Genomic DNA, 26,398 nt, shown 5'->3' on the forward strand with positions numbered 1-26,398 from the left:
AGATATTTCAATTGACAAGCCTTACATTCGTATGCTTTAAAAGATTACACTTTTAGTGCAAAAACTACAATATAATCAAAGACGTTTAGGGATTTGAATACATCTCAACCATTTCAAATAAACGTATTATTATTATCTAATACGATTTACATGTTCTGCCTGGCTGGTGCAGTCAATAGAAATACAAAACAAAAAAACTAATCAGCTAACTAATAACATTAACAATGTTTAAAACATAACTTGAAATTAGCAAAATCCTGTGTCATTAGAAAGGGATGTCATTGCTGGAATCATTGAAGATCTTGAAAAGGTAAACGGGAAGTTGTAGAAGCAGCTGACGTTTTCGCATTTTCCACAAGGGCAGAGTTAAATCGAGTTAATATATTGTCGTTACAACCGGCAGATAACACAAACGTTAAGTCTTACTTTACAGTTAATAAAGTATAACTAGTATGTCTTTTTTTTTACAAAGTGAGTGGCAGTCGTTAGAATTGTCATACATTATAGTTAGCTCAGCTTATCACACCACTGAATTTAGACTAATTCAGTATGAATTAAACTTTTTTTTTCTTTACTTTATATTAAGTATTGCGGTCTGGAAAATGGTTTCTTATCTTTTCTGCATATAAACATCATGCAACATTCGAATAATGAGGACACTGAGGCCACCGTGGACGTGCACTTCACCGACCTGCCTAAGTCCTTGGTGGCCTGGAAAGTTCCAGTGGATATTTTTAACTCTGAAAACCCGTTAAGAGTGAGTTATATTAAATATCTTAATGGATTTATCCTGCTCATTATTCTTATAATATTCATAGCCTGTGCATTTTTACTACGGATATACTGTAAATATATATGATACATTTATAGGCCACATATAGTTATCTATTCTCTGTTATTCGTGCACTATTCTTATTTAATGAACCACAAGTCTGAGATGCAGATTATATAGATATATGAACCATAATAGATACAGTGGGCCCAAAAAGTTGTACTGATACAAATGTATGAATGTTATTGTATTAGATAACAAAATTCCAAACTAAGTGGAATTTATTTTAAAGAAATAATAAACGGTTATGAGGGTTTAAATTATGAACCAGTCCTGTTCAGGATTTAGTTGGTTTCTAGTTGTCCTTAAAAACGAATGAAACATGTCAATACAGTACATTTTAAGGAACTACACTTGTGGTTACTCTGCTAGGACACCTGTGTGAACTTGTGGGGAACTGACAATGCCCTAAAAAGGACTATGGGACTATTTGGTTAAACAATGACGCAAAATTGGCAGGTCATGTTGAAATTAGTTTACGAAAAGTTCTTGCATTATTGGCAATTCTATTTGGTACACCTTTCTAATACTGAGTAGGACTCCTCATTGCACCCAGAACAGCCTGAATTCTTTGTGACATGGATTCAACAAATGTTTCAAAGCTTGAAAGAGAAAGAGATTTTGGTCCATGTTGTCATGATATCGTCATGCAGTTGTTGCATTTTTCTGCTGAACGTTCATGCTGCGAATCTGCCATTTTACCACACACAAAAGGTGCTGTATTGCAGTGTTTCCTGATCTTGTTCCTGTGGCATTTAAACTATACTTGATTGGCCCTAATGTGTGCCTGGAAAACATTCCCAAGACTATAACACCACCACCCTCAGTCTGAACCATTGACACAAAGCAGGATAGATTCATTGATTCATGCTGTTTATGGCTAATACTGCTCCTTAAATCTACATGTCGCAGCAGAAACCAAGATTTATCAGAACACGTACTGTTTTTCCAATGTTTTACTGTCCAGTGCTGGTGAGCCTGCACCCAGTTCCTGTTCACAGAAGTGGAATTTGTGTGGTCTGCTGCTGTAATAGCCAATCCATGTCAAGGCATGGGATGTTGGACATTCAGAAATGCACAGCACTGTTGTAATCCAGGGTAATTTAATTTACCATTGCCTTCCTGCTATTTTGTCTGGATATTCTCCTCTGACCTATAAATACTAAGGGTGTAAAGGTTTAAATTTCTCCCGGTTTCGGTTGGTATCATTGTTTTAGGGTCATGGTTTCGGTACAGTTCTTACTTTGTTACCAAATTGAGTATTCTGACTTTTTTCAGAACAAACACTTCAACATTTCTCTCCATGGTTTTACTGCAGTAACCATTTACCATAGTATTTTTATTAAAACTGTAATAACCACAAAATTAATCATGGTTCATACAGTCATGGTTACCACAATAATACTATAATAAAACCATGGGTAATTCTCAAGTCCTTTTCTCTAATTACTAAATCAACATTAAAAACTTAAAGCTGAATCTATGTAAAATATGCAAAGAATGACTGTTTTGTCAATGTTTTTTGACAATCACTGTTGTAAATGACTGCAAATCGAGGATGATCCCAGACAAAACTCAAGATGAGACTTGAGTTTTGCAGGGGCTTCTCTCTCAGCAGCTTATCTTCTCCGCCTGACATTTTCAACTACACACCAATGCGTGCAGTACTGTGATGTCATTAACTGATTTAACATACTAACAGTTAATCGGAAAGCCACTCTCAGTAGAAAGCTTACCCACATGAAACACAGGTGGACTGTATCCATAAAATGAGCCATACAGGTGCATTAACAGAGGATGTCACTGTTTCTCTCTGTTTGATGCAGTTTTTTTATCAAACCAAAGGTTCAAGATGCGTCGTTACTTGAAATGAACCACGGTGCAAATGCTTACTGAAATGTTGTTGGCGAACCGTACATCTCGTTTTTTACAGAGAGTCGTTACATCTAACATGCAAAGGCATTATATATTGATATAAATATATTGATATACTCCTATCTATCTATCTATCTATCTATCTATCTATCTATCTATCTATCTATCTATCTATCTATCTACCTGTCTATCTATCCTCATGATCACTTTATTAGGTTCACCTTTAAACCTACTTATCCATGCGGTTATCTAATCAGCCAATCATGTGGCAGCAGTGCAATCCATAAAATCATGCAGATATGGGTCAGGAGCTACATTTAATGTTCACATCAACAATAAGAATGGGGAAAAATTATATCTCAGTGATTTCGACTGTGGCATTATTGTTGGTCCCAGACAGGCTAGTTTGAGTATTTCTGTAAACTGCTGATCTCCTGGGATTTTCACACACAACAGCCTCTAGAGTTTACTTAGAATGATGTTAAAAACAAAAAACATCCAGTGAGGGGCAGTTCTGCGGATGGAAACGCCTTGTGGATAAGAGCGGTCAACAGAGAATGGCCAGACTGTTTCGAGTAATCTACATCATAATCATATTTAAACAGCCTAAAGCCTGAAATGCAGATATCTTCCTTTGCGTAATGAAGATTCAGATGCTTATTTTGATGATTATGCAATCAAGAAATGGCGAGTTGTGATGGGTAAGACTGATATCACTATGGGTGCATACAAATCTCGATTTTCTGATGCATCGCAATCTTCATTTGAATGATATTGATTCTCAAAAGCCATGGATCAATCTTTTACTCTATCAAAACCCTCCACTACAATGAGAGGAAACCACTTTCATTTGCAACCAAATTTTGCGCTATGAGACTAATAATTTATATATTTTGCAACTGGCTGGTAAATGTTTAGATTTCACTCACCAGTGAATTAATTGTGTAGTATCCACCTTTTTCCTATGTCCTGTGATGCTTAGTGAGTAAGTATGGGCATTACATCCCTTGTCAAGTTAATATAGCTGTTGTTGCGGTGTACGTCCATTCATTCTTTTGTTGCAGTGTTGTGATTTTGAGGAGAGCATGTATGATTTCGTATGGACATACATCAATCACTATATCCGTGTGTTACTGAATGATAGGGCTGCAACTAACGATTATTTTGATAATCGATTAATCTAACGATTATTAGAACGGTTATTCGGTTGATTATTGCAACGATTAATCATTAGCCCTTAATCGATTTTTCAGCTTGTACCTAGACTTAAAAGGTTGTTTTAAACGTGCTTATTAACAATAAAGAGGACAAAATCATCTTTTAAAAATAGCTCTAAATGACATTCACTGAATTCGAAGAATTTCTTTTTTTATTATTATTAAGTTTAAAATAAGTAATAAATTAAGTACAAATTCACTGCAAAAAAACACCTATTGTAATCAAGACTTTTTGTCTTGTTCATTTTTTTCCACATATTCTCTAAAATCAAGTCTAAATATCTCATATGTTGCTTTTCAGGTTACTTGTTTTAAGTAGGCTGTTTTTAGATATTTAAAAATATTTAAATATGAAATATTGTATTCAACATTCTCCAGTAATTTTTGTCTTCTTCTGCAGTATAGCTACAAATGTAAATGTATGTTGTTTTAGATATTATTTTTGGAAAGCAAGCCAAAAAAGACTGCACCAGAGGGTGCCTCAGTCGGGTGCAGTTTCAATCTCCCCCTTCACGTGACTCATTGACGTGATTGATTGGTGAGAGGTGGTGCTTCGTTGCTGTCCGGGAAGCATCAGGGCGCTGTTTTAAACCTCAAATGCAATGTGGTTTTTGACTACCTCTGTATGTGTTTTTTGTGATCCAATCACACAACATTTTGCACCCCGTTTAAAACTATATATAGTGCTGACCTTTGCAGTCGTGTCTTATTACCAGCAATAAACTGCAATGACTGCAGCCAGAGCTAGGGAATGCTGTAGAACAACTTCCGGCAGAAGTCCCATCCACATTCGTTTCCTCAGTAAGACCCCCAGGAAAAGGTGGATAGTGTTGGAGTATTCCGCAGCGAGATCCTTTCACTGTGTATTGAGAGTAAAAGTTGTTCCGTTTAAACTGGCAGGGATCACCAGCGATCTTCCGATCGGTATTACTTACATAACTGTATGTTATTAACATTCAATTCTATTTAATCGTGACAAACTATGCATCATAAGAAAGGTATAATACTTCAGTTTTGAAATTTAGTCAATGTTACACAATAGAAATGTTACTGCCTGAGCAATTTCTTAATTTATGTCAACATACGTATAATAGCGAGATTAATGAAAATGTAATAAAGATGCACGTACCTATTCAATGATGTTATCTCCATATGAGTTCTTCAGAGTCCTTCAGAGAACAACACCCAATAGAACATTTAGTCCAACAGTGTGCACATTTATGGACATTTTTATATATTCTCATATTTACTTCATAAAGAATGATTATTTATGTCCATTATCCACTAAATAATGCAATATGATCCACTGACATGCTGTAATTCTTTCATAAGGTGATTTCCAAACCTCCACGAAGCTAGAAGGCGCACAAGTTAATATCTCTGTTCAAATATGGTTAAGATAAAAAGAAAGTTATGACATCATGCATACCTCATATACCCACCTGACAGGTACTTCCCCATCCCATACCATAGTAGGATAAATTACGTATCAAGCATGAAGCAAATCAGTTGACTGATCAGACTTATTGTAAATAAATAGAAGATTACAAAAATATATGTTTTTTCTATTATTGCAAATCATTGCCTGGTATTTGAATATGATTATTGACAGTTCTGTAGCTGTAATTGCAGAAGAGATGTACACATGCTATCATCTTCACCTGACAATAATCTGCTTTCTGCCTCAAAATATGTTTGGAATCCACATGAGATCATTAAAACACACTGCTATAAAAACTTGATTATGATTGGAAGTAAAATATATGCACAACATAATGTTTATTTTATAAGGTTTACTATTCTGTATTTAGGCACTAATACTAATAGCTAATGCTATTTTGCCTCCTTTCAAACGAGACCACAATTATCCCTGTAATACAATGTGGGGATGAACTACAGCCATTGAATTTTGAGTATGCCCTTTTAGGCGTGTGCTCAGAAGAACAGAACAGGGATAGTTCACCCAAAATGAAAATTCTCTCATAATTTACTCACCCTCATGCTATGCCTGATGTGTATGACTTTCTTTCTTCTGCTGAACACAAACAAAGACTTTTAGAAGAATATCTCAGATCTGGAGGTCCATTCAATGCAAGTGAATGGGTGCCAGAATGTTTTATTTCCAAAAAGCATATAAAGGCAGCATAAGAGTAATGCATAAGACTTCAGTTTTTAAATCCATATCTTCATAAGTGATATAATAGGTGTAGGTGAGAAACAGATCAATATTTAAGTCCATTTTCTAGAAATTATTCTCCCTGCTGAGCAGAGGGTGTATGTATGAAGAATGAATCGCCAAAAACACAAGAAGAAGAATGATAAAGTGAAAGTTAAAGTGAAGATTGACTGAGCAGGGAAGATCATTTATAGTAAAAATTTCTTAAATATTGATCTGTTTCTCACTCACACCTATCAAATGGCTTTTGAAGACATTAATTTAACCACTGGAATCGTATGGATTACTTTTATGCAGACTTATGTGATTTGCAAAATGTTGGCACCCATTCACTTGCATAGTATAGACATGCAGAGCTGAGATATTCTTCTAAAAATAATTTGTGTTCTGCTAGAGAGAGAAAGTCATACACACCCAGGATGGCAAAAGGGTGAGTAAATTATGAGATAATAAAAATGTTTGGGTGAACTATTCCTTTATTGCATGTCCAAAGACAAGATACACGCGACCCATTTGTCACTGAATAATGTCTCTTTTAATACCCTTTTTGTTCTTTTCACAGTCAGTTGTTGATTATAAACAGCAAAAAAAATTTTTTTAAATTCTAATCATGCATAGCACAGATGAGATAAAGCCATTCGAGTCTCTCTCATTAACATGCACTCATTTAAAGATACTGTTTACAGAAATGCAGGATTCCCTTAAAGAGCCAGCATGTGTTCAACAAATCAATGTAAATAGTACAAATTATGGAATGAAACAAAAAAAATGTAACAAATTATAATATATGCCATATTATATTTATTGATTAAATACATTGATTTGTTCATTTTTAAAAAGCTAAAATGTGGCAAATGATGAAAATCGAATAAAATATAGTTAGTTCTAATAAAATATAGTTAGAAGGTCCACTGTATAATTCACAGAATTAGCTAGGAGAGAATGTATTTCATATGCAAGCAAAAGGGACATTATAACTGAAATATAAACATATATGAATCAAGATCGAATCAAAATCAAAAGCTTGTGTATCGTTTTCAAATCGCATTGTGAAATCTGTATTGATACCCAGCCCTAGAGATCACATGTGCCGGTCAATAACTTGTTGATAGACGTTAATGTCTGTAACCTAGATAAGACTAGACTTAGAATTACAGTGTTTATTATTATTATTATTATTATTACAGGCAGGTTTTTTTTCGGGTTAAGTTCTGGTTACAATCTTTTTGGTGTTCCAATTAATAAAACTTTTGGACTAATGGAGTTTTTGGAAGTTTGGAAATTTGGTCATCAGTGCTGTGACTTTGAATTTCCCTGTCAGCTTGTTTCTTTTTTGTTAACAAGGAAAACAGGAACTTGGAAAGAATGTTCTCATTGTAAAAGTATCTGACTCAATCCAGTGTATTTGTATGGGTTTTTAGTTCTGTCAAGTTTTAGCAAGCCTTCACACACAATGAAACATTTAAACCACTTAGTGTTAGGAAGTTATTTGATCTCTGATGCACCCGCAATAATCTGATTCATAATGAAAGCTTATGATGTATTTAAGTAGTAATTGTTGCTTACAGGAAGTGGAAACTTATTATAGTTTCCATTTGTTTATTATACATACCCGCTGTGTCTCTTGAGTGTAGTTCAAAGTATTGGAAGGCTTTAGAAGTGAAGCAACTGAGTTAATAAACAAAGCAATAAATGACAAAGCATGTTGCACTCATTGTACTATTTTCCTACAAGTGGATCATGACATTGCAGGATGGTGAATAGGTGTGTTTGTTGTCAAAGTAGACATTTTCCACTTGACGTCACTTTGTTAGGGTGTTACACAAATCCTCTCCATCAGACAGCCTTACTGTATGTCAAGTTGTAGACATTGTTATTACAGTGTAGAGCAATGCCCTGTTGTTTCAACAACCCTTTTTTATATAGTGCTGTCTAGAGATTGATTTACCACAGGGACGCACAATGCCTGCATGCTAAAACTACTTTTATCTAAGATGGCATCATGCACAATAAAGCATTGATATCCAAATATTAGACATCAGCATTAGCTCAAGTTGGTTACGTTTGAGGTTGGGCAAAAAAATTTTAAGTAGTGCAGAAACCTTGAGTTTGATGAAAATGGGATGAGAGCAAAATAGAGATAGGAAAATAGTCAGCGGCAGAGAATGGAGAAAAGGAAAATCTGTCCTATTGTTTTGCAATGTGGAAACAGGAAGCAAGTTCTAGGACACATATTATTATAGTTTGTAGTTCCGGCTCTAAAATGTAATTAAAGGAGCAGGGCTGTAACCACCATATTCAGTACATTTACATGCACAGCAAGTTTTTGTGTAGTCACGATACAATATTAATTTGTCTGTCCAAGTATAAATGACACATGCATAGTCGAATATTTGAAGGAAGGTCGTCTGAGGAAGTCAATCCACACATCTTATCGCTTGGCTTGTTGAGCGTGTTACTGTGGAGACATAGCACGTGTGGAGGCTTCATGCTATTCTCCGTGGCATCCACGCACAACTCACCATGCACCCACCGAGAGCAAACCACATTATAGTGACCATAAGGAGTTTACCCCATGTGACTCTACCCTCCCTAGCAACCGGGCCAATTTGGTTGTTTAGGAGACTTGGCTGGAGTCACTCAGTGCGCCCTGAATTCGAACTCGTGACTCCAGGGGTGGTAGTCAGCGTCTTTACTCGCCAGCTGAGGAAGTGTTAAATACACATCACACGGCACCTCTGACTTTCGGAGCATGCACCCAACGCCAATTGTAGTCAGATTAATGTGTACATGCTGGATGAAGCTGAGCTATAATCTCTGTTAGTCCAGCTTCGCATAAATCAGACAGGTACAATTTTAGTCTGATTAAAGCATTTGCATGCCATTTTAAAAAGATGAATTATTCCACTGAAGTCAAACTTTTAAAGTGCATGTAAACATACTGATTGAGGGGGGCGTGTACTTATCTTTATAACAGCATTGTGAATTGCGCTCTGGCATATTTTGGAATTACAAAAACCAGAAGCATTTGCGTTCAAATTCATAATTGTATTTCAGCCCTTAACTGTGGTAAAGTCATTCCAACACACATCCTCATGGCTTATTGCTATAATAAGATTTGGTTTTGTTTGTTGTATTTTTCAGCAGTTTTTTTGCGTGTATTTTTAGGATTAGTTTTATACCCTTCATAATCCATATGCAGATCTTCTCTGCCCCAGTAAACAATCTTAACTTCATCACTTATCATTGTAGTGCCATCTTCCACCCTCAGTTCTTTGTACTGGCCTATTTACAGTGACATAGCCATAAACAAACTAATGCTATACATGCAGTTTTGTGATCTGTTTGGAACAAAGTGCTTTTCATGTGTTTGGCATGTTTTCAATGCAAAGCGTATAAGATAATTAACATTTAACATTCTTGGATAAAGTCTTAAAGGTACAGTTCACACAGAGCAATGTTTTGATAGCACCAAAGTGCCACAGTATTGACAGATGTTTTATAATTTACCACATACCACATTTCCACATATCCACATAAATTGCCGCCATTCTCCATTATCTCCACAGTAACAGAGTAACCGGATCATCTCCTCTGTATCACTGCATGTTATTATCCCTGAGTGTATGAATCGTCAGTGACCAAGAACATTTGCCATTACAATCATTTTGCTTTGTGTTCACTATCAAAATCCTTATCTTCACTTCCGCAGTATATCTCACATAGCTAATCTTCAGTAGCTGCCCTGAGTGCAGTCCATGGTGTGGGACAGTGGTGGTCTGAGTTCATTTGGAGTGCTCACATAATGCACCATTGCACCAGAAAATGAGACACCCAATCGTGGCGTTTATGGCATTTCTATATTCGCTTGAAGTTCCCTGGATATATGAAACCCCGCTCTGTTTTCACTCCATGCCAAATGTCTGCCTTACTATTGTTCCACTGTTATGTCAGTATGCTTTTAAATTTCACAAACCTCTATGCAGAAGATTAATTAAATGAAAAATAAATACCCAATACTAGGAGAAAAGATACAATGTGCTTTATTAGAACACTTACAATAGCCCAAATCTATATTAAATTATTTTTGAACTTGTCGGCAACATTTTCTGGATTAAATAAATTACCAAACGAAAAATCCCCTTGAAATACATTTAAAAACATAAATTACTTAATACATGACTAAATAAGTAAAAAAAGTAACATATATGAGTTTGAGGAAAAAAACATTTAATTATGTCAAATGAATAAATTACCAAAAAAATATATATATATTATTATTATTATTATTATTATTATTATTATTATTATTATTAGGCCTATGTATTATTGCCATTTCTATTATTGCCATTTCATGATATAAATTGTAAATTAACCTCATCCTATAATTTTGTGAACTAAAAAATGGGTAGGTTGAATAACAATCTCAGAATGTTCTTGTGGCAGGCGGAGGGCGGGGCCGGGTCGTGATTATACATACCCGGTCCCTTATTAGGCTAATCAAGACTATGAGAGGGATAAAGGCCGACTGCGGAGGATTGTGCGGGAGAGAGATAGTTTACGGACATGTCCGTGTGTATAATCGCGACCCGGCCCCGCCCTCCGCCCTGCCACAGTTCTATACTATTGTTTTTAATCAAGATTAGATAAGACTATCAAAACGATGTGTCCGATGCTGAGTTTACTTGCAAGCTTTTGAATATTTTAAATGTTTTAAATTCAATCTCTCTTGGCTGGCGTTTGCTTAGATGCTCTATCTGCAAATGTAAATTGCATAAATTACAGCACTAAAATGTATTTTAGATGGCAATCAATTCAAGTCTACACAATATTAACAAATTGAAAAGTTAATTCGGTGTTTTAGGTCATTAAAAGTTCAATTCTATTTAATGCGGGACATAAGAAAGTTGAGATGGTGATTCATTAGATTAGAATTAAAATATGATTATTCAAAATATTTAATAGTGGGCAGAGAGAGTGAGATGTATTACTGACCTTTATATTTTCTTCCACATGTGAAATAATATTATTGTGTTTTCAAGACATGTCTGTTAAGTTTCCACAACAAACCTTTGGTCGTGGCAATCACTTCCCCCACTCTCCCATTTTTCTTCGCCATCATTAATTTTCAAGCTGACGTAGCAAGCGACGGAGCCGAGACATGAACATGTTGTTGAAGGCGAGCTTAAATCAATAATAGGGAGCTCTTTGGATCTCATATTGAGAGTTGGCAGCAACAGATTCCAAATGCAAATAGCACACTTGAAATGAACTCTGGACCTTTTATCTGCTGCCTGTAAATGGGATAATGAGGGAATAACACACACCTGGCCATGGAACAGCTGAGCAGCCAATTGTCCCATTACTTTTGGTCCCTTAAAAAGTGGGAGGCACATATACAAACTGTTGTAACTCCTACACCGTTCACCTTGTTCTGGATGTAAATACCCTCAAATTAAAGCTGAAAGTCTGCAGTTAAAGCACATCTTGTTCGTTTCATTTCAAATCCATTGTGGTGGTGTATAGAGCCAAAAAGATTAGAATTGTGTCGATGTTCCAATATTTATGGACCTGACTGTATTTTCAGCTCATATTTTCGGCCGTTTTTCTCTTTCGGTCAAAAACCAAAAAACGAAATTGTGTTGCATCGCTAAATATTACCTGTTATTTAAATTTTCATGTTTTAATGATAATAATACATTTAATAGCTTTTATTTTCATTCACATTTTCATTTTTAATCATGAGCTTACAGGACGAGCATATAGCAGATTATGCATTTATTTATTTATGAATTGAACAGATGAACAACAGAGACACTACACAAACCAGATTAATGTTTTTTTCCCCCGCAGTGACAGCGGAGGTCACTAAAACACGACATATGAACAACGCAATATTACAAAAAACAAATACGATTAAAATATGAACAAAACATGTAAAAAATTAACTGAACAAAACTTAAGTGACAACTTAAACCTTCCAACTGGTCCGAAACGTCTTAAACTGGGTGCTCGCCTGTGCGTAATCAGACGCATCAAGGGAGACTGATGCTGAGGCAATTGTCATTAGATTTAGCATCTTTGCCTCTGACAGACAACATCTCGTGGCAGTTTTAATTTGGTTCTGGAGGCTCACGCTCTGCTGCCATACTGGACACTGGAATTACCAGCAGTACTTCAGCCAAAGTTTTGAAGCCTGGAAACATTTCTGCAGGGGAAGAATATTGGTGATGTATGCACTTATTTCACGCACAGCCTTGGAGACATAACGGACAGCCAGTGCTGTTCTGTGCGCACCACAGTGAATGTTCATGCTGTTGTGCAACTCTGGCCTTTCAACCTACCATCACACTCGCTCCATCACTTCCCAGTCCAACTACCTGAGCCATAGCTACACCACGGCCTGTCAACACATCTTTTTTTTTTTTTTGCTGTGATGCTTTCTGCAGTGCCAGAGGGTATTACATGATTTCCAATGAATCACAGTTTCAGGCTCCCCTCTCTGTGTCAAGTATGTGATCAGCATTTTCTCAACCATGATATTAGTAGTTTCATCTACTATTATACTAACGTATCTGCTGTTGGCGAGGCAGTGATCCACTGCACTGGTTATGGTCATTGCTATAACCTCCTCCATCTGACTGACAGTGTCGTGGTGGGTGTACGTGTGTGCACTGTTTAGGTTTGGACACCCAGCAGACTCTTAAGGGGTGTATTAGGTTAGGATATAGGTGGCTCGGGGTGTTTGTATTTGCCAAATGTAACACAACCTTAAGCTGAGTTTATAATGCCTCGTTACATGCAGCCTGTGATTTCGCTACATTCTTGACCATTGCCACGATCTGGTTGACCACCCGTGAAGCTTCGATATGGCTACTTTTGTGATCATTCAAAGCTGATTTCTGCATCGTCGTGCACCATGGACAAATCCGTTTCTCATGTTAGCTTTCATGCAGATGTTGCAGAACATTTTGCCACCTTTCCTCCTCAGCTACATGAACCACTGCTCCCACTGAACCTGGTACTCCCTCCTGACCTCCTTGTTGCCACTTGCTTGCCCCGTAACATTAACTGCCAGTGACTGATAAACGTTGTCTGTTGTTTATCCTCCACCATATCGGCATTCTGTGCTTTTTAACAGCTTTAAAATTTTTAACAACAGTAGGCTATCAAATATTCAAGGAAACATTCAGAATGAAATGCAACATAAAATTACTACTGGTATTCACTGTATGATAATAATACATTAATACTTTTTAAAGCTAATAAAGTTACCCAGTCAAAGGCAGTGAGTGTTTTCTTGTTCTGGTTGTTTGATTATTATAATGACACACTAGACAGCAGCAGGTCTATTAGCTTACATTTATACTTACAAGTCTGACATTTGAATACAAATCTACTTTTTCTCCACTGCTTACATTCACTTTAGACATCATTGTCTGTGTTTACTTGAATACCTCACCAAGACGGCAATTTGGCAGAATTTTGAAATGTATTTGACCTTTTAAGGTGCGCATTATATGAACTTTCTAATAATTTACACGGCCCTAGGCTATCACAAATATTGCTGGTTATTTTTTGTTATTGATGTTTTAATCGGTCTGCTTGTCTGGTCGGGCAAGTAAATTATCTTTTACTTGCCTCTTCAAAACTCCACTTGTTCCGGACAAGTGTTAATGTCAAGCCCTGTGAGCTGTGACAAATAAAGCAAAAGTGGTTACCTGTGTTGAACTTGCTCCTCAGACGCTGAAAATAGTTACATTGTGAGAGACACTGGTAATAAAGTTAACGTTAGATTATTGGTTTCAATGCATGTGTGTGAGCATGCACACATACGAAGCAACGGTGCAAAACGCAACATTAGAGATCTTTTATGTCGCTCAGATTTTCAAAATTCATGCCGTTTCCACTCCGCTCCACTCACATACTCTGGTCTCCATATTAGGCTTGGTTAAGAGAAAGTAGATTAACATCAGAAAAGACACTTCAGCTTTTAAAATCTAAGCCTGATGTCCTTTTTTTTTCAGCTCTGGATACTGCCTAATGGAAAGTACTGTGCAAAAGTCTTAGGCACATAAGATGTTTCACAAAAGCATTTGTCTTAAGATGGTTATTTATATCTTCAGCTTTTGTGTGTCATAGGAAATATAAATGTAGACTCCCAAACAACATTACTTTTGCTAATAGAAAAGATTAGAACAGAGAGCCCTGCAACAGATGTCATGGCCCCCACAAATCTCCCCACTGAACATCATGTCAGTATGAGATTACATAAAGAGACAGAAGCAATTGAGACAGCCTAAATAGAAGAACTGTGGTGATTTCTCCAAGAAGCTTGGAGCATCCTATTTGCCAACAACCAAGAAAAATTGTCCAGATGGACCTAGGAGGATTGGTGCTGTTTTAAATGCAAAGGTGGTCACACCAAATATTGATTTAGCTTTTTTTATGTTTACTGGACTTTGTATGATATTAAGTGATAAATGAAAACTATTTATGTCATTATTTTTGAAGACATCCTCACTATGCAATGCCTAAAACTTTTGCACAGTACTCTATATGCTTTCTTGATGTTAGGCAATAAATGTGCTTGTTTTTTGGGGGGGTATAATTCAGTCAGCTGATTGTTTCATGATAAAAAGTTACTGTGGAAAGTCTTGGAGTTTTGACACTTGCACTGTCGACACAGGCCCATCAAGCTGTCATAAACTCAGCTTGGTGTCTGGTTAGTGGAAAATGTAAGCTGTTTTCTTAAATGAGTCAGATGAATTCATTCCATGTACAAACATTCTGATAACATAACCACAGCCAGGGGCTTATAAATTAAACACTTTGACTCATTTAGAAACTTTCTGGGAGCGCACGTCCTCAATTGTTGCTTCAGGACTTTAAGTTAAGTGTCCCAATTGCACTCAGTGGTCAAGTTGGTGATATTAGCCTAGGGTTGGGTGGTATGAACAAAATCTTTTATCACAGTGAGTAATATTATATCACAACAGCAGTATCACAATATACAGTTATTTTATCTGGAAATCAACCCAAATATGTTGTGGAGTACATAACCATGGAGCAGTGCCTATTTGTTTATTTAATACTTTAGAAATGTAAGGTACATATTGTTTTTTCATATGGAACTTGATGTGCGCAAACCAAACGATTTGATTATTTATAACAAATAGCTGCTTCACATTATGCAACACTTTAGTAAAAGATAATTTAAGACAACAAGCACATATGTAATTGAGTTATTGATTCATTATTAAACTGCTTCAAAGGCTTGAATCCCAAGAATTGCTATATAAGCATTTTTATTTTTGTTTGCCCAAAAAGTGTCTGGGCGTAAGAGACTGTAAGTCTCATGGAGGATGATCACAAATACATTTCACATGTTCAACTGCAAAAAGGTTTTTCACACTTGAACCCTCTTAAAAAGAACCAAACTGAGACCTTTTTTCAGGTCAACCACAAACAAATATATATATAAACAGTGAAACAAAGTCTCCTTCATATCCAAATGTTACCATCCACCGTGTACATGTTTTTGTCCATTTTGTGATAGGGTCTCATTAAGGATGGTCCGATCAGGATTTTAACATCCGATACCGATCTCCAATATTCTTTTCATCTCATCAATCGATGTTGATCATTGAACTTTTATCAGCAAGCTCTGTCAAAACTGGTTATATGTAAGCTTTCTGCTCAACGTCACTGCAACACTGAAACTACATTTCCATGTTGGTAAAACCATTGTTGTTGCCTAGTTTTTTGGTTGATTGAATAATTCAGTATACACAAAATATAATTTTAAAATATAAATGTTACTCCTTATTCTAGGCCTTAAAAACTTGTAGGCTTATACAAACTATTCTTTACTGTATATAAGATGGCTTAATGTCAAACTGAAGTTGAACTGATAACCCATTATTGTAATTAAATTTAAAGTGAAAATTTTTGTTGGTTTGTCACCATTTCAATTATTTGTATTCATTATTTGTATTATAGTTAATTTAGCAATGCACTATATTATAGTAACTCAATATTTGATATAGATTTATTACATGTATGTTCCTTCCTTTTCATTTTGTTGGATGTTGGTAATATTAGTTATATCGGGAAGACACGCAGACTTGAGTGAAGTTTGAGATGCCATTTATTTGATAGATGTAAAACGGGAGGTGATGTCTCTCTCTTTGGCGTAGGCCCCGTCCGGCAGTCCGAGGTAGTTGTACCCGGAACCGTCATGTCCTGCCGGAGATAGGAGGCAGGGGCGAGGAGCCTACCCCCCTGCGGGACAGGGCTCAACTGGTGGTGGTGGGGAGGTGGAGGTTGCAGTGTTAGCACACCGAAACAGCAATGTGATAGATTGTGAGCAGACTTATAAAGCATTGGCTTACGTGCGATTGGCTAGGAGTTACCCAGCTAATGATGTGATGATGTACTGAGATGATGCTACCGCAGATAATAATAAAAGACGCTTCACGCAGGTCACGACAGTTTATTGTAAATAATGCGTTTAGTGCACGTAAGCAAACGGAACCGAACTCAGAGCATTTCTGTTACTCTAAGCATGAGAGGGAGTTGTGGAGCTCTGAAAACAATGTAACAATGCACTAACGTAATAAAGACTGGACGGAGCAGCGCAAATAAACTTTGAAGCTAGTAGACCATTTATTTAATTAAATCGCAGCGCTTTACAATTAAGTAATCGCACAAGGTCATACCATGATTTCAATTTCATTTCGATTAATTGTGCAGCCCTATTTTGTATACATAGACAAGATAATGCTAACACACCGAGTTTCATTTGTGATGCTAGGGGGTGCTATACCTTAATAAATTCTAAATGTGCAACTGTGCTCAAAGCAGTTTAATTAACTCCAGAACTGTATAGGATAAAAATATTGTTTTATTTTATTTCTGTGAATCTATCAGTGACTCCAACTCATGTGGCCACATGAATTTCCATTTCTGCAAAAAAAGAAAAATTATATTATTTTTATTTTTATTTAAAAACCTACTTTTTCAAACTCATTCTAGGCTGTTTGCCTGATTCACTCAAAACTTTGTATACATTATCTACAGACATTCCTGACAAAAAGTTATAAAAATAATGTTGATATGGTAAATTGTACCGAAGATTTTAGCCGATAGGTTTTTGGGTATGGCCTATTCTGACCAATTGACCCATATCTTGTAAGCACATATTTTAAACTTAACATTTATTTATTTAAGGACTTCATAGACATAGAAGGCAGTACTGCTTGTCCACTAGAGGGAGATACATAACTATAAATCATTAAAAGTGTCTTAAAGGGGAACTATTATCAAAATTCACTTTTGCATGGTGTTTGAACATAAATGTGTGTTGGTAGTATGTGTACACAACCACCCTAGAATGATAAACTCAGTCCTTTTTTTAATCCCCATTAATCATAAGCACTGTCTCCGAACAAGCCATTCACATATTTTGTACAAAGTGATGTCACTTTGTACAGGCCCTGCCCATGACTGTAGATGGACACTGCTGACGGACATGTTTGTTTGTGTGTGTTGTTTCATAATAGCGTATAAAAAAAATCTCTACAACAAATAATACAATTTATCAAATAACCATTTGAAAACTTCATGGTTCATTCTCAAAGTTTTTACTTCTGACTCTCCTTCATCAGTGTCTGACTTCATGGTTCATTCTCAAAGTTTTTACTTCTTTACTCTCCCTCATCAGTGTCTGACTCCGGTTCAATCATATAGGTCTAATCACCACTATTTTCGCTGTTAGTCATATTGCTTATGATGTCTAGTTATCCAAAGCTGCATGACAAAACTCTGCCCTATTCTGGATATGATGCAGGGAGCACCAGCTCATTTGCATTTAAAGACATACACGCACACACACAAAACAACAGCTCTTATTCCCACTCAAAAATTTGCATTTTCAACATGGTATATTAAATGATCTGTAGGGTATTTAGAGCTGAAACTTCACAGACACATTCTGGGGACACCAAAGATATAAATTACATCTTGTGAAAAGGGGCATAATAGGTGCCCTTTAAAAGAGTATTTAAAGGTAGACTAAGGTTGTTTTGCACCAACAAGGATTGATTTAGATTCAGTCAAGGTTTATCTGATAAGTCTGTTGAACCAAAATTTAAACTTTGTTAAAAAAAAATATATTGGTTATATTTAAATCTTCATTTAGATTTCACCTTAAATCTGAATTGACTTTAATCCTGTTGCACCATTATTTTAAACTGTGATTTAAATCTCTAAATCTGTGGATTAACATTAAACTTTCAGCTGAGGTGGTTTAAATATAAAATTTACCTACAATAAAACATGAATTACTTTGTAAGAGAACAGTGAATATGCTGTCAGCCCTCTGAAGGCAGTTAGGTTCTGAGTTATGGTTCCATGGGATCTTTCCTGTCAAATCAGATTATTTTTGTCATTTTTCAAAATGTGCTTAGCACTTCAACATTGTTTTAGTTGCTTTCAAGCTATCTAATTAATACTTAATATCTGTTGCATGTGAACTTAAAGGACTTTAAAGGCTTGAACCTTGTTAATCACTGCTTGCAGATATTATGTTATAAATATGATTGTCTGGGCCACTTTTTGCTGTCATAAAATTGCTAATATATACACATACACATTGTATATGCACACAGTGACCAAATATCAGTTGATTTTTATTTCAATGTGCTAAGTTAATGCTTAATATAAACATTAACCATAAACAACCTACAGTCACTGTGTTTACTCTGAGTGACTGGTTGTGATGTGTCAAAAAATTTAATGGATAAATTAATTTGTTGTTACTTTGATGGACATAAAATTCTGTGACCTATATTTCTGGATCCTCGGACAGCTATTTAATGCAACTGAACTCAACTGAACTGAATGTTTATGTTGTTTGTGACTTAACTGAATGAAGAGTTTGTTATATGCATAATAATACCTGTCAGGCTCTTTCCACCCGTATTAAAAGTACCGCAACACAACAGAACACTGCTCTGCTCACCATTTTCCACCCTGGATTCCTTCCATGTTTCTTCCTTTTCCATTCCCTCATGGTTCCACTGGAACAATGTACACAGCTTATGGACTAAAACATTTGCACACATGAGTGGCAGGTGCTTATGGCTAGAGTACACATCTCTGTGCTTATCTCAAACATGAAAACTTAAATTAGAGAGGAGAAACGTTTGAGTGAATGATATGAGTTTCCAAGCTAAGTGGTGTTCCATTGCACTTTTTGGAAGTTCAAAATTCAGAGTTTAATGGAAAGAAGCATAAATCATCACTGCAACAAACTCCAATAGAATGCTGCATGGGTTTCTGTCTGGTACAGAGACAGTGCTCAGCTCAACACTCCTAGGAATGCACATACACACCAGGCGAGTTCTTCCTTTCAAACGGTTAGACGGAGTGCAACTGAATGGGACTGAACACAGGGCCTTCAAATCTATTTTCACATTAAAAGCGTTTTAAAAACCGAATTGTTATGGCATCTCCTGTCAAGCCAACTGCAGTTTGCAAATACATGGTTCAGAGAGTTACTGAAAGTTACCACACTTACTGAGCTAATTATGGTAACCTGAAGGAAGAGCAGAGAAAAGTGCTTTCTGAGCATTCTTTCATTGAGTTGGCAGGCGAGTCTTCACATAATGACAAAATATGTATTTATTTTATTATTTGCATTTAGCATTGTTATTCCCCGCTGTCAATGACCCATTTTTGGGTTGTGACCCAGCAGTCAAGAACCACTGTTTTGTTGTGTTATCAACTCTCTATACAATTTCTACAAAATATAAATTGTGAAAGGACACAGAGCTAATATATTTATCTTGATTGAGGATTACAATGGAACTCTGTGCATCAGGTGTACAGCCGTCAGCTTCTTTATCTGGTAGGCCTTATAATTGTGCGTGTGTCTGTGAATAAGGATAGTGTTTGTAATACTGGCCAGAGAGAATTATGTCATCCAGACTGGTGTAAAAATAAGCTTGAATTGTGATAACTGAATAGCAGATAAACAGATAGCAAAATAAAAAACTGCTCTTTAATAATGAAGATACAAATCCACTGGCTCTGGAGTCAGAAAGGAACAAACAGACAGAGTGAATGAGGGAGAGGTGACTGGGAATTAACACCCATGGAAAGTATGCTGCATTGAGCTCTTGATAACACAGCTGCCCGTCTGACCAGCTCAGCTGATTTATATTTTCCATACAGATGGGAGGGGCAACATGAAAGAGAACATACCATGAGATGAGTGATACAGATCATTGTTTTACCACTACACATGTCCTGAAATGGTGTCAGAATTTTGCAGAGAATGGCTTAACTGGATCTGAGCTCCATGGAAAAGCAGTGGCACATATTTTCCAGGCACTTGCACTCTCAGAGTGTGTGTGTATTCGTGTCAGTGTGTGATTAGTCAGCAGAGGCAGCTGTTTTAGTCCAGAATGGGGAAAGCGGGGCGGAGTCTGCCTGCAGAGTCCCCCCTTCCCCAAAGTAGGTGGAGCCTGCTGTTGAGAGAGGCTTTTATATAAAAAGGCTATGTGTGAATGAGCTACAGTCTTACGAAGCCTTTAAGACATCTGATCAGTGTTGTAGGAGCGCAGTCTCTTCTAGAATATTCTCTCTCAACCAGTGTTACATGACCACAATACAAGGGCATTTTACCTTTATCAACAGTCGTTAGCATTGCTCAGTTTGGCTTTGACCCATTTACTGCTTGAAAACATTCAAGGCTGTCTGTTGGCACAGTCTTGCGTCAACTGCAGTCTTGGCCTCGACTGAGACTGTCTGAAAAGGACTGTCAGGAAGGGGAATTTATAGCATTTGTTTCCTGAAACAGGCTTCATTCCTGCCCTCACGCTGGGGAAGGCAAAACAGACGCGTCTCAGTCCCTCCTGCCCTCTACATTCTCTTACCTCTCAAGTCCTCCGGAGGGTCCGTCTACAGGCATCAATTATGCATCTGAAAACGATGAAGTGCAACCCTTTCTGCCTTATCGCTTCCTTAGGGGATCCAGATATTTTTAACAGCCCTGTGGAGAGGGTAAGGCTTCATGGATGTAGTGCTCTGCTTCCAGTGTTCAAATCTATAATTTGGTGCTTTACAACCTCCAGTTAGTTTTGTCCTTTTTAATTACATGTAACATGCTTGTTACAACTCCTAAAATGCACGTTATTTCAGCGATTGATCAAGCACAAAGGATGAACCTATGATAAAAATATATTAGCCAGCTAATGTAGACATGTGGCTATGTGTTTGATAGTCTCATATGACCTCTGGTCTTTATTGTTGACTGTAATTTGATTTGTGCTTTCTATCAGATATGTCATTGAACAAATGACCTACTTATGTGTTTTTAATATATATATATATATATATATATATATATATATATATATATATATATATATATATATATATATATTAACGCTTTAAATAAAGTGTGATTGATTTATTTACTGAACTAGCTGTTTGGTTATAGTAGAGGTTAGATCATGGAAGAGGAGGCTGTGGAAATGGTGAATGAGCTGTGGGGTGGGCTAAATAAGTTATGTGACTGGAAAATTTGGGATTTTCGAAAATGACGTAAGCTGTTATGCACAAATGCATATGCTCACATATACGTACATATACACAACAGAAATAACTCTGTATTTGTGGTCCATAGTCTGCTATACTAGTCTGTGTAGCTTGAAATAGTCCATTAGGACACTTTTTGTCATGTCGGTCTTGTCCGTGCGTTCACAGCTTGCATTAAGTCTCTCTGTTACCTTGGAAACCAGTATCTTCCTGAGCTCTGATAGACGTGGTCATTTTAGGATGTGTATTAAATTAGCACTGTGTGCGTCAGTACGGTTTATTATAGAAACCTTTACAGAATATCAATATGTCTGTATCCTGCAAAACAAGCTAAATTATTTCAGCATTATAATGCCTGATTGGTTGTCACAAAACCAAATGTATTAAATTAAGATGCTTTTTTCTCATCCACAGACCAGTTTCGAGGAGCTGTTCCATGCCTTTGACAGCAACGTCACCTTTCAGTATTTTAAGAGTTTCCGTCGGGCGAGAATTAATTTTACCGATGCTATGGCAGCTGCGGAGGCAAGAGCAAAACTCCACAAAAGTGATTTTAATGGCAGGGAGGTGCGACTCTGTTTTGCCAAGGTATGTCACCTAATAAAAGAGTCTGTATGTGTGAGTGTGTGTGTGTAAACCTAGCTGAGCTAGTTGTATGTCTGGTTTCATTACACCCCATGGTCACTTCCTTGTAATTAATTATGATTAAAAAAAACATGCTAATTCATATATATTATAAATATTTTAATATGTCTTGTCTGCTTTGTGTCCTGGTCCAGATCATATTTTATTTTCTGATAATGACCTGCTGACTGTACATTATCTCTTACTTAGTCATCTGTAACACAACACCATGTCCTAACCAAATGTCAGGGTTTTTTCTGGGTCAAAAATGTTCTTCAGCGGTGATCTAATGTACACAGTCATCCACATGCTTGAAGTTGGTTTATTGCATTTAATTCATACTTCATTACTTAATTGTGTTTCATGTTTATGTTCAATCATATTTATTTTTTACCATCTAAATATATAGAACCTTTTGTGTAACACACCATGCTAACACTTTAAGGTGCTATGTGAAATCAAACTAAACTTAATTTAACTAGCACCTTATTTCTAGAATACATTACCTCATTAGCTACATTGACCTGACCATAGAAAGGAAGGACCATCCATGGTCTTGCCTATGCTTATGGCTTTGCACTGTAAATATAAGGGCAAGTACATAAAGGGGTTTAAAGTCTGGACCTCTAAGAATTATCGACAAATTATGGACAAAGTTTTCCTCCTGTCTAAAATGTGTTCTGTTTAAATTATTTTTGATATTAGGAAATACCAGTTACTGTTACTTTTGTAAAGTTGTGATACATTTTAGAAAAAGGTGGTGATTGTGTATTTGAAGAACTTTTATTTTGGCTCATGTCAAAATAATCCAGTGGAGTGTTTCACCATAATGCAGAAAAAAACCCTGAATGTGTCGCAACATATTTAATGCATCAAGACCACGCTGAAAGTGAATCTGAAACCAATCAAAACAAAGGTGATGTTCAAATACAGCTGTGTGGAGCATGATTGAAGACCAATAAGAAAGGATACCTATCGTGACAAAACAATTTTTATTTATTTATATTTCAACTTTTTATCGTGTCACACCTGGTTAGGACAAGGAGTGAGGCATAACATTCCTAATTTTATTAGTCAGCTTTTAAGTGTGCTGAAAATTCATATCAAGCTTCAGTGAATAAACGTATTTTTCTTTTTCCAACTTGCCTTTTTTCTAGTCCGTGCACATTGGCAGTCCACGCCTTGAACCTCCTAAACCAGATAAGCAGTTCCTCCTCTCCCCTCCTCCATCACCTCCTGTAGGTTGGGAGCAGTCCAAGGACACCACACCTGTACTTAACTATGACCTTCTGTGTGCCATCACCAGACTTGGGCAAGGTACTGTACACATAACATCTCACATTCTCACTGACTGTTAATCCTTTTTGTAGTCTGATTAGTAAAACTGTCTTTTCCTTATGTCAGTTTGTAGGCTAACCCGCAGGCTCGTTCCATCTGGGTTTTTAAAATAGTTTTTCGATTTATGAGTAAAACAACGTCTGTGGTAAACATTACTTGAAGAGACATTCCTGCTTTTTTCTACAACAAATTACACCATTATAGCCTACCTCAAAGTGAATTTTGAAACCACTGTCTGCTGTAAAAATGTTGGGGCTGTTCATATTAAAAAAGCTAGACACAGTGCAATAAATAAAACAAAATGGAAGTGTGTTTTAAAAAGTGCAAGTTCTTTTTAACTTCTGCACAAGACGTTGAAAAAATATCCATTGTGCAGTGGTCAAAGCTGGCCGTCTAGCACGTTTGCATATAAAATAAAAGAAAAACAATACAGCGTAAATGGATGCACAAACGAGTTCTGTGTGAACGGCCCCTTAAGTTACATAAGGACTTCAAAGGTTGTCCCAATAATTACATGCCATTCCTCAAGCATTTAAAATCAAATATTCTTACGCATTTAAACCCAGCAATGAGAACCTTCTTGAACAGCCTCGTCATCTGAATGGCACATACTTTTAAAACTAGTAAAATTATGGTAATTTATAATTGCACTGCTTCATTCTAAGATTTAATTATATCCATTCTGCCAGGTGAAAAGTATGAACTCCAACCAGGAACTCCCACTACTCCCAGTGTAGTGGTTCATGTGTGTGAGAGTGACCAAGACAGCTCAGGAAATGAGGATATGATGGGTGGCCAGCGTCCCCATCCGAAAATCATCCAGACCCGTCGACCAGAATACACTTCCTCTGTCATGCATTGAGCCTTTGGAACCACTCGTTGTTCCATAATCTTTAGTATCACAGGGCCCTCTGGAGGATCTGCCATGACATGCTGTTGGTCCTCCACACCAATAGAGGATGCCTTAAGACAGAACCTAGTCCTGTGGAGAGAGACATAATGTATATGTCCACCACCCTACGGGGCAAATGGTTTCATTGCATGCGTTCGCTGGTAGAGTGACTCATTTATCTGCAGTAAAATGTCTGGGGGTTTTCAAGAGTGCTTTCATTGGTAACTGTGGCCAAGGGGAGCACAAGTCTCCTATTGTGTAGTTTTTTGTATCTTGGGAAGCATGTTGTATCCCAGTCAGTGCGTGTGTTGTTAATACGATTTTGTATTTCCTTTAGTTTTATTTGACACTTTCAGACGCTTAATTCTTAGTTTAATTAACAATCTTATATACTCATGAGCACTATTGAATTGAGAAATTGAATGAGAGTAAATGTTGAGGGGAATATCTTTTTTGTCCTAAAATTGACACCTGTAAGTCTTGTTCCACCCTGTGCCTCAACATGTTCCAAAATTACAGATTATAATTAAGTGCTACAATATGACTGACAGTACTTTGAGTTAGATATTGTATTTGTCCAATTATCTGTTTTCTTTGATACAATGCTTACAATTTTCTTTATTATTCTGGGGTAAGTTGAGTTATGGTAATGAGTGTTCAATGTTGCAATGTTTTTAACTACACTGACTGAAATTTGAAAAGACAGAAATATCAGTTAGACATCTTGGCCCTTGAAGTAATTCCTAAGTTTTCTTACTAAATGGCATGATCTTCAATTTCATCCACTTCAGTTGTTTTTATCATGTAGGACCATAACACTGTAATTAATTTGTCAGTCTTGATGAAGAACTGTTCACTTTGGTACCAGGAAAGCGGCAATTTATTTTATAACATGGAGTTTAATAATGTATTTCTGATGTCTTTTACGGTTTATGTCTGTGTGTGTGTGTGTGTGTGTGTGTGTGTGTATATATATATATATATATATATATGCTGTATATATATATTTTTTTTTTTACTTGTTTTGAAAATGACTTTACTTGGTGATGGCTTGGGTGATTACCCTGTTGTACATAAATCATAAACAGCCATAACCTGACATTAAAAGTTTTTCCTCAACAAGTTGTGCTGTGTCCTTTTCTGGCACCCTTTCCCCCATTGGAACAACTGTATTTTAGTCTGTGATATTGTGAGTGTTCTGACTTTTGCCCACATGCCTCTAGATTTTTATGCATTTAGCCTTTTAAAAAAGATGACTCGGCATTCATCCTGCATGCTGGTATTGCAATAATGACGCAAGTTAAGGATTTTTCAAGGTGATGTCTTTTTTTTTTTTTTTTGCCTTGGAATAGAATCCATGAGTCTCAAATGCCTGCCTCAATGTACACCATTGTTCCCTCATGAGTGTGGAGTTATTCACCATCAAGGTCAAGTTCATAGTCGATAGAAATATTTACAGTTTGCTGATGCTCAATGACTCATACTCCCCTTCACTAACATAACATTTTTAAACTAGCTTATTAAAGTACAAGAAACAATTGAAAATTTTCTGTCCAACATGATTTTATATAAATAAAATATAAATGGAAACATTATGTCCAATTCATGTATTTCAGTACCATAATGCAATGTTATATTTGGAAGTTCTTCTTGCTAATTGTTTTGTGACGCAGCAACATTTTGGTACAGTATCTGATCAGTCATGTGGCTCCTAGGCTACTAGACATTTCACCCTGTAGAAGCTAATGACCTTGACTAGTTTAATATTCATTAAAGCTGTTGACATCTTGAGTGGGTGGGATCCTTGTGGATAAGTGGTCATATGGCCATAATGGGAT

At 36.5% G+C, this 26,398-nt stretch overlaps 1 protein-coding gene across 1 annotated transcript; it reads left to right on the forward strand.

The window, feature by feature from the left end:
• Positions 1–20,667: 20,667 nt before the first annotated feature.
• LOC127654989 (calcipressin-1-like) lies at positions 20,668–26,049 on the forward strand. The gene is made up of 4 exons (XM_052142573.1): positions 20,668–21,169; positions 22,121–22,294; positions 23,488–23,647; positions 24,358–26,049. The coding sequence occupies exons 1-4, from the start codon at positions 21,083–21,085 to the stop codon at positions 24,528–24,530; spliced, it is 594 nt and encodes a 197-aa protein (XP_051998533.1). The 5' UTR covers positions 20,668–21,082; the 3' UTR covers positions 24,531–26,049.
• The last annotated feature ends 349 nt before the right edge of the window (positions 26,050–26,398 follow it).

The sequence above is a fragment of the Xyrauchen texanus genome, chromosome 14 (genome assembly GCF_025860055.1).
Source record: "Xyrauchen texanus isolate HMW12.3.18 chromosome 14, RBS_HiC_50CHRs, whole genome shotgun sequence".
Lineage (NCBI taxonomy): Eukaryota > Metazoa > Chordata > Actinopteri > Cypriniformes > Catostomidae > Xyrauchen > Xyrauchen texanus.

What these genes read in the sequence shown, in the direction of transcription:
- LOC127654989 (XM_052142573.1), top strand. Translation starts at nt 21,083, where the DNA reads ATGCATCTGAAAACGATGAAGTGCAACCCTTTCTGCCTTATCGCTTCC. An exon ending in TTAACAGCCCTGTGGAGAGG is followed by an intron (nt 21,170 to 22,120) that starts GTAAGGCTTCAT and finishes TCTCATCCACAG; the next exon opens with ACCAGTTTCGAGGAGCTGTT. An exon ending in CATCACCAGACTTGGGCAAG is followed by an intron (nt 23,648 to 24,357) that starts GTACTGTACACA and finishes CCATTCTGCCAG; the next exon opens with GTGAAAAGTATGAACTCCAA.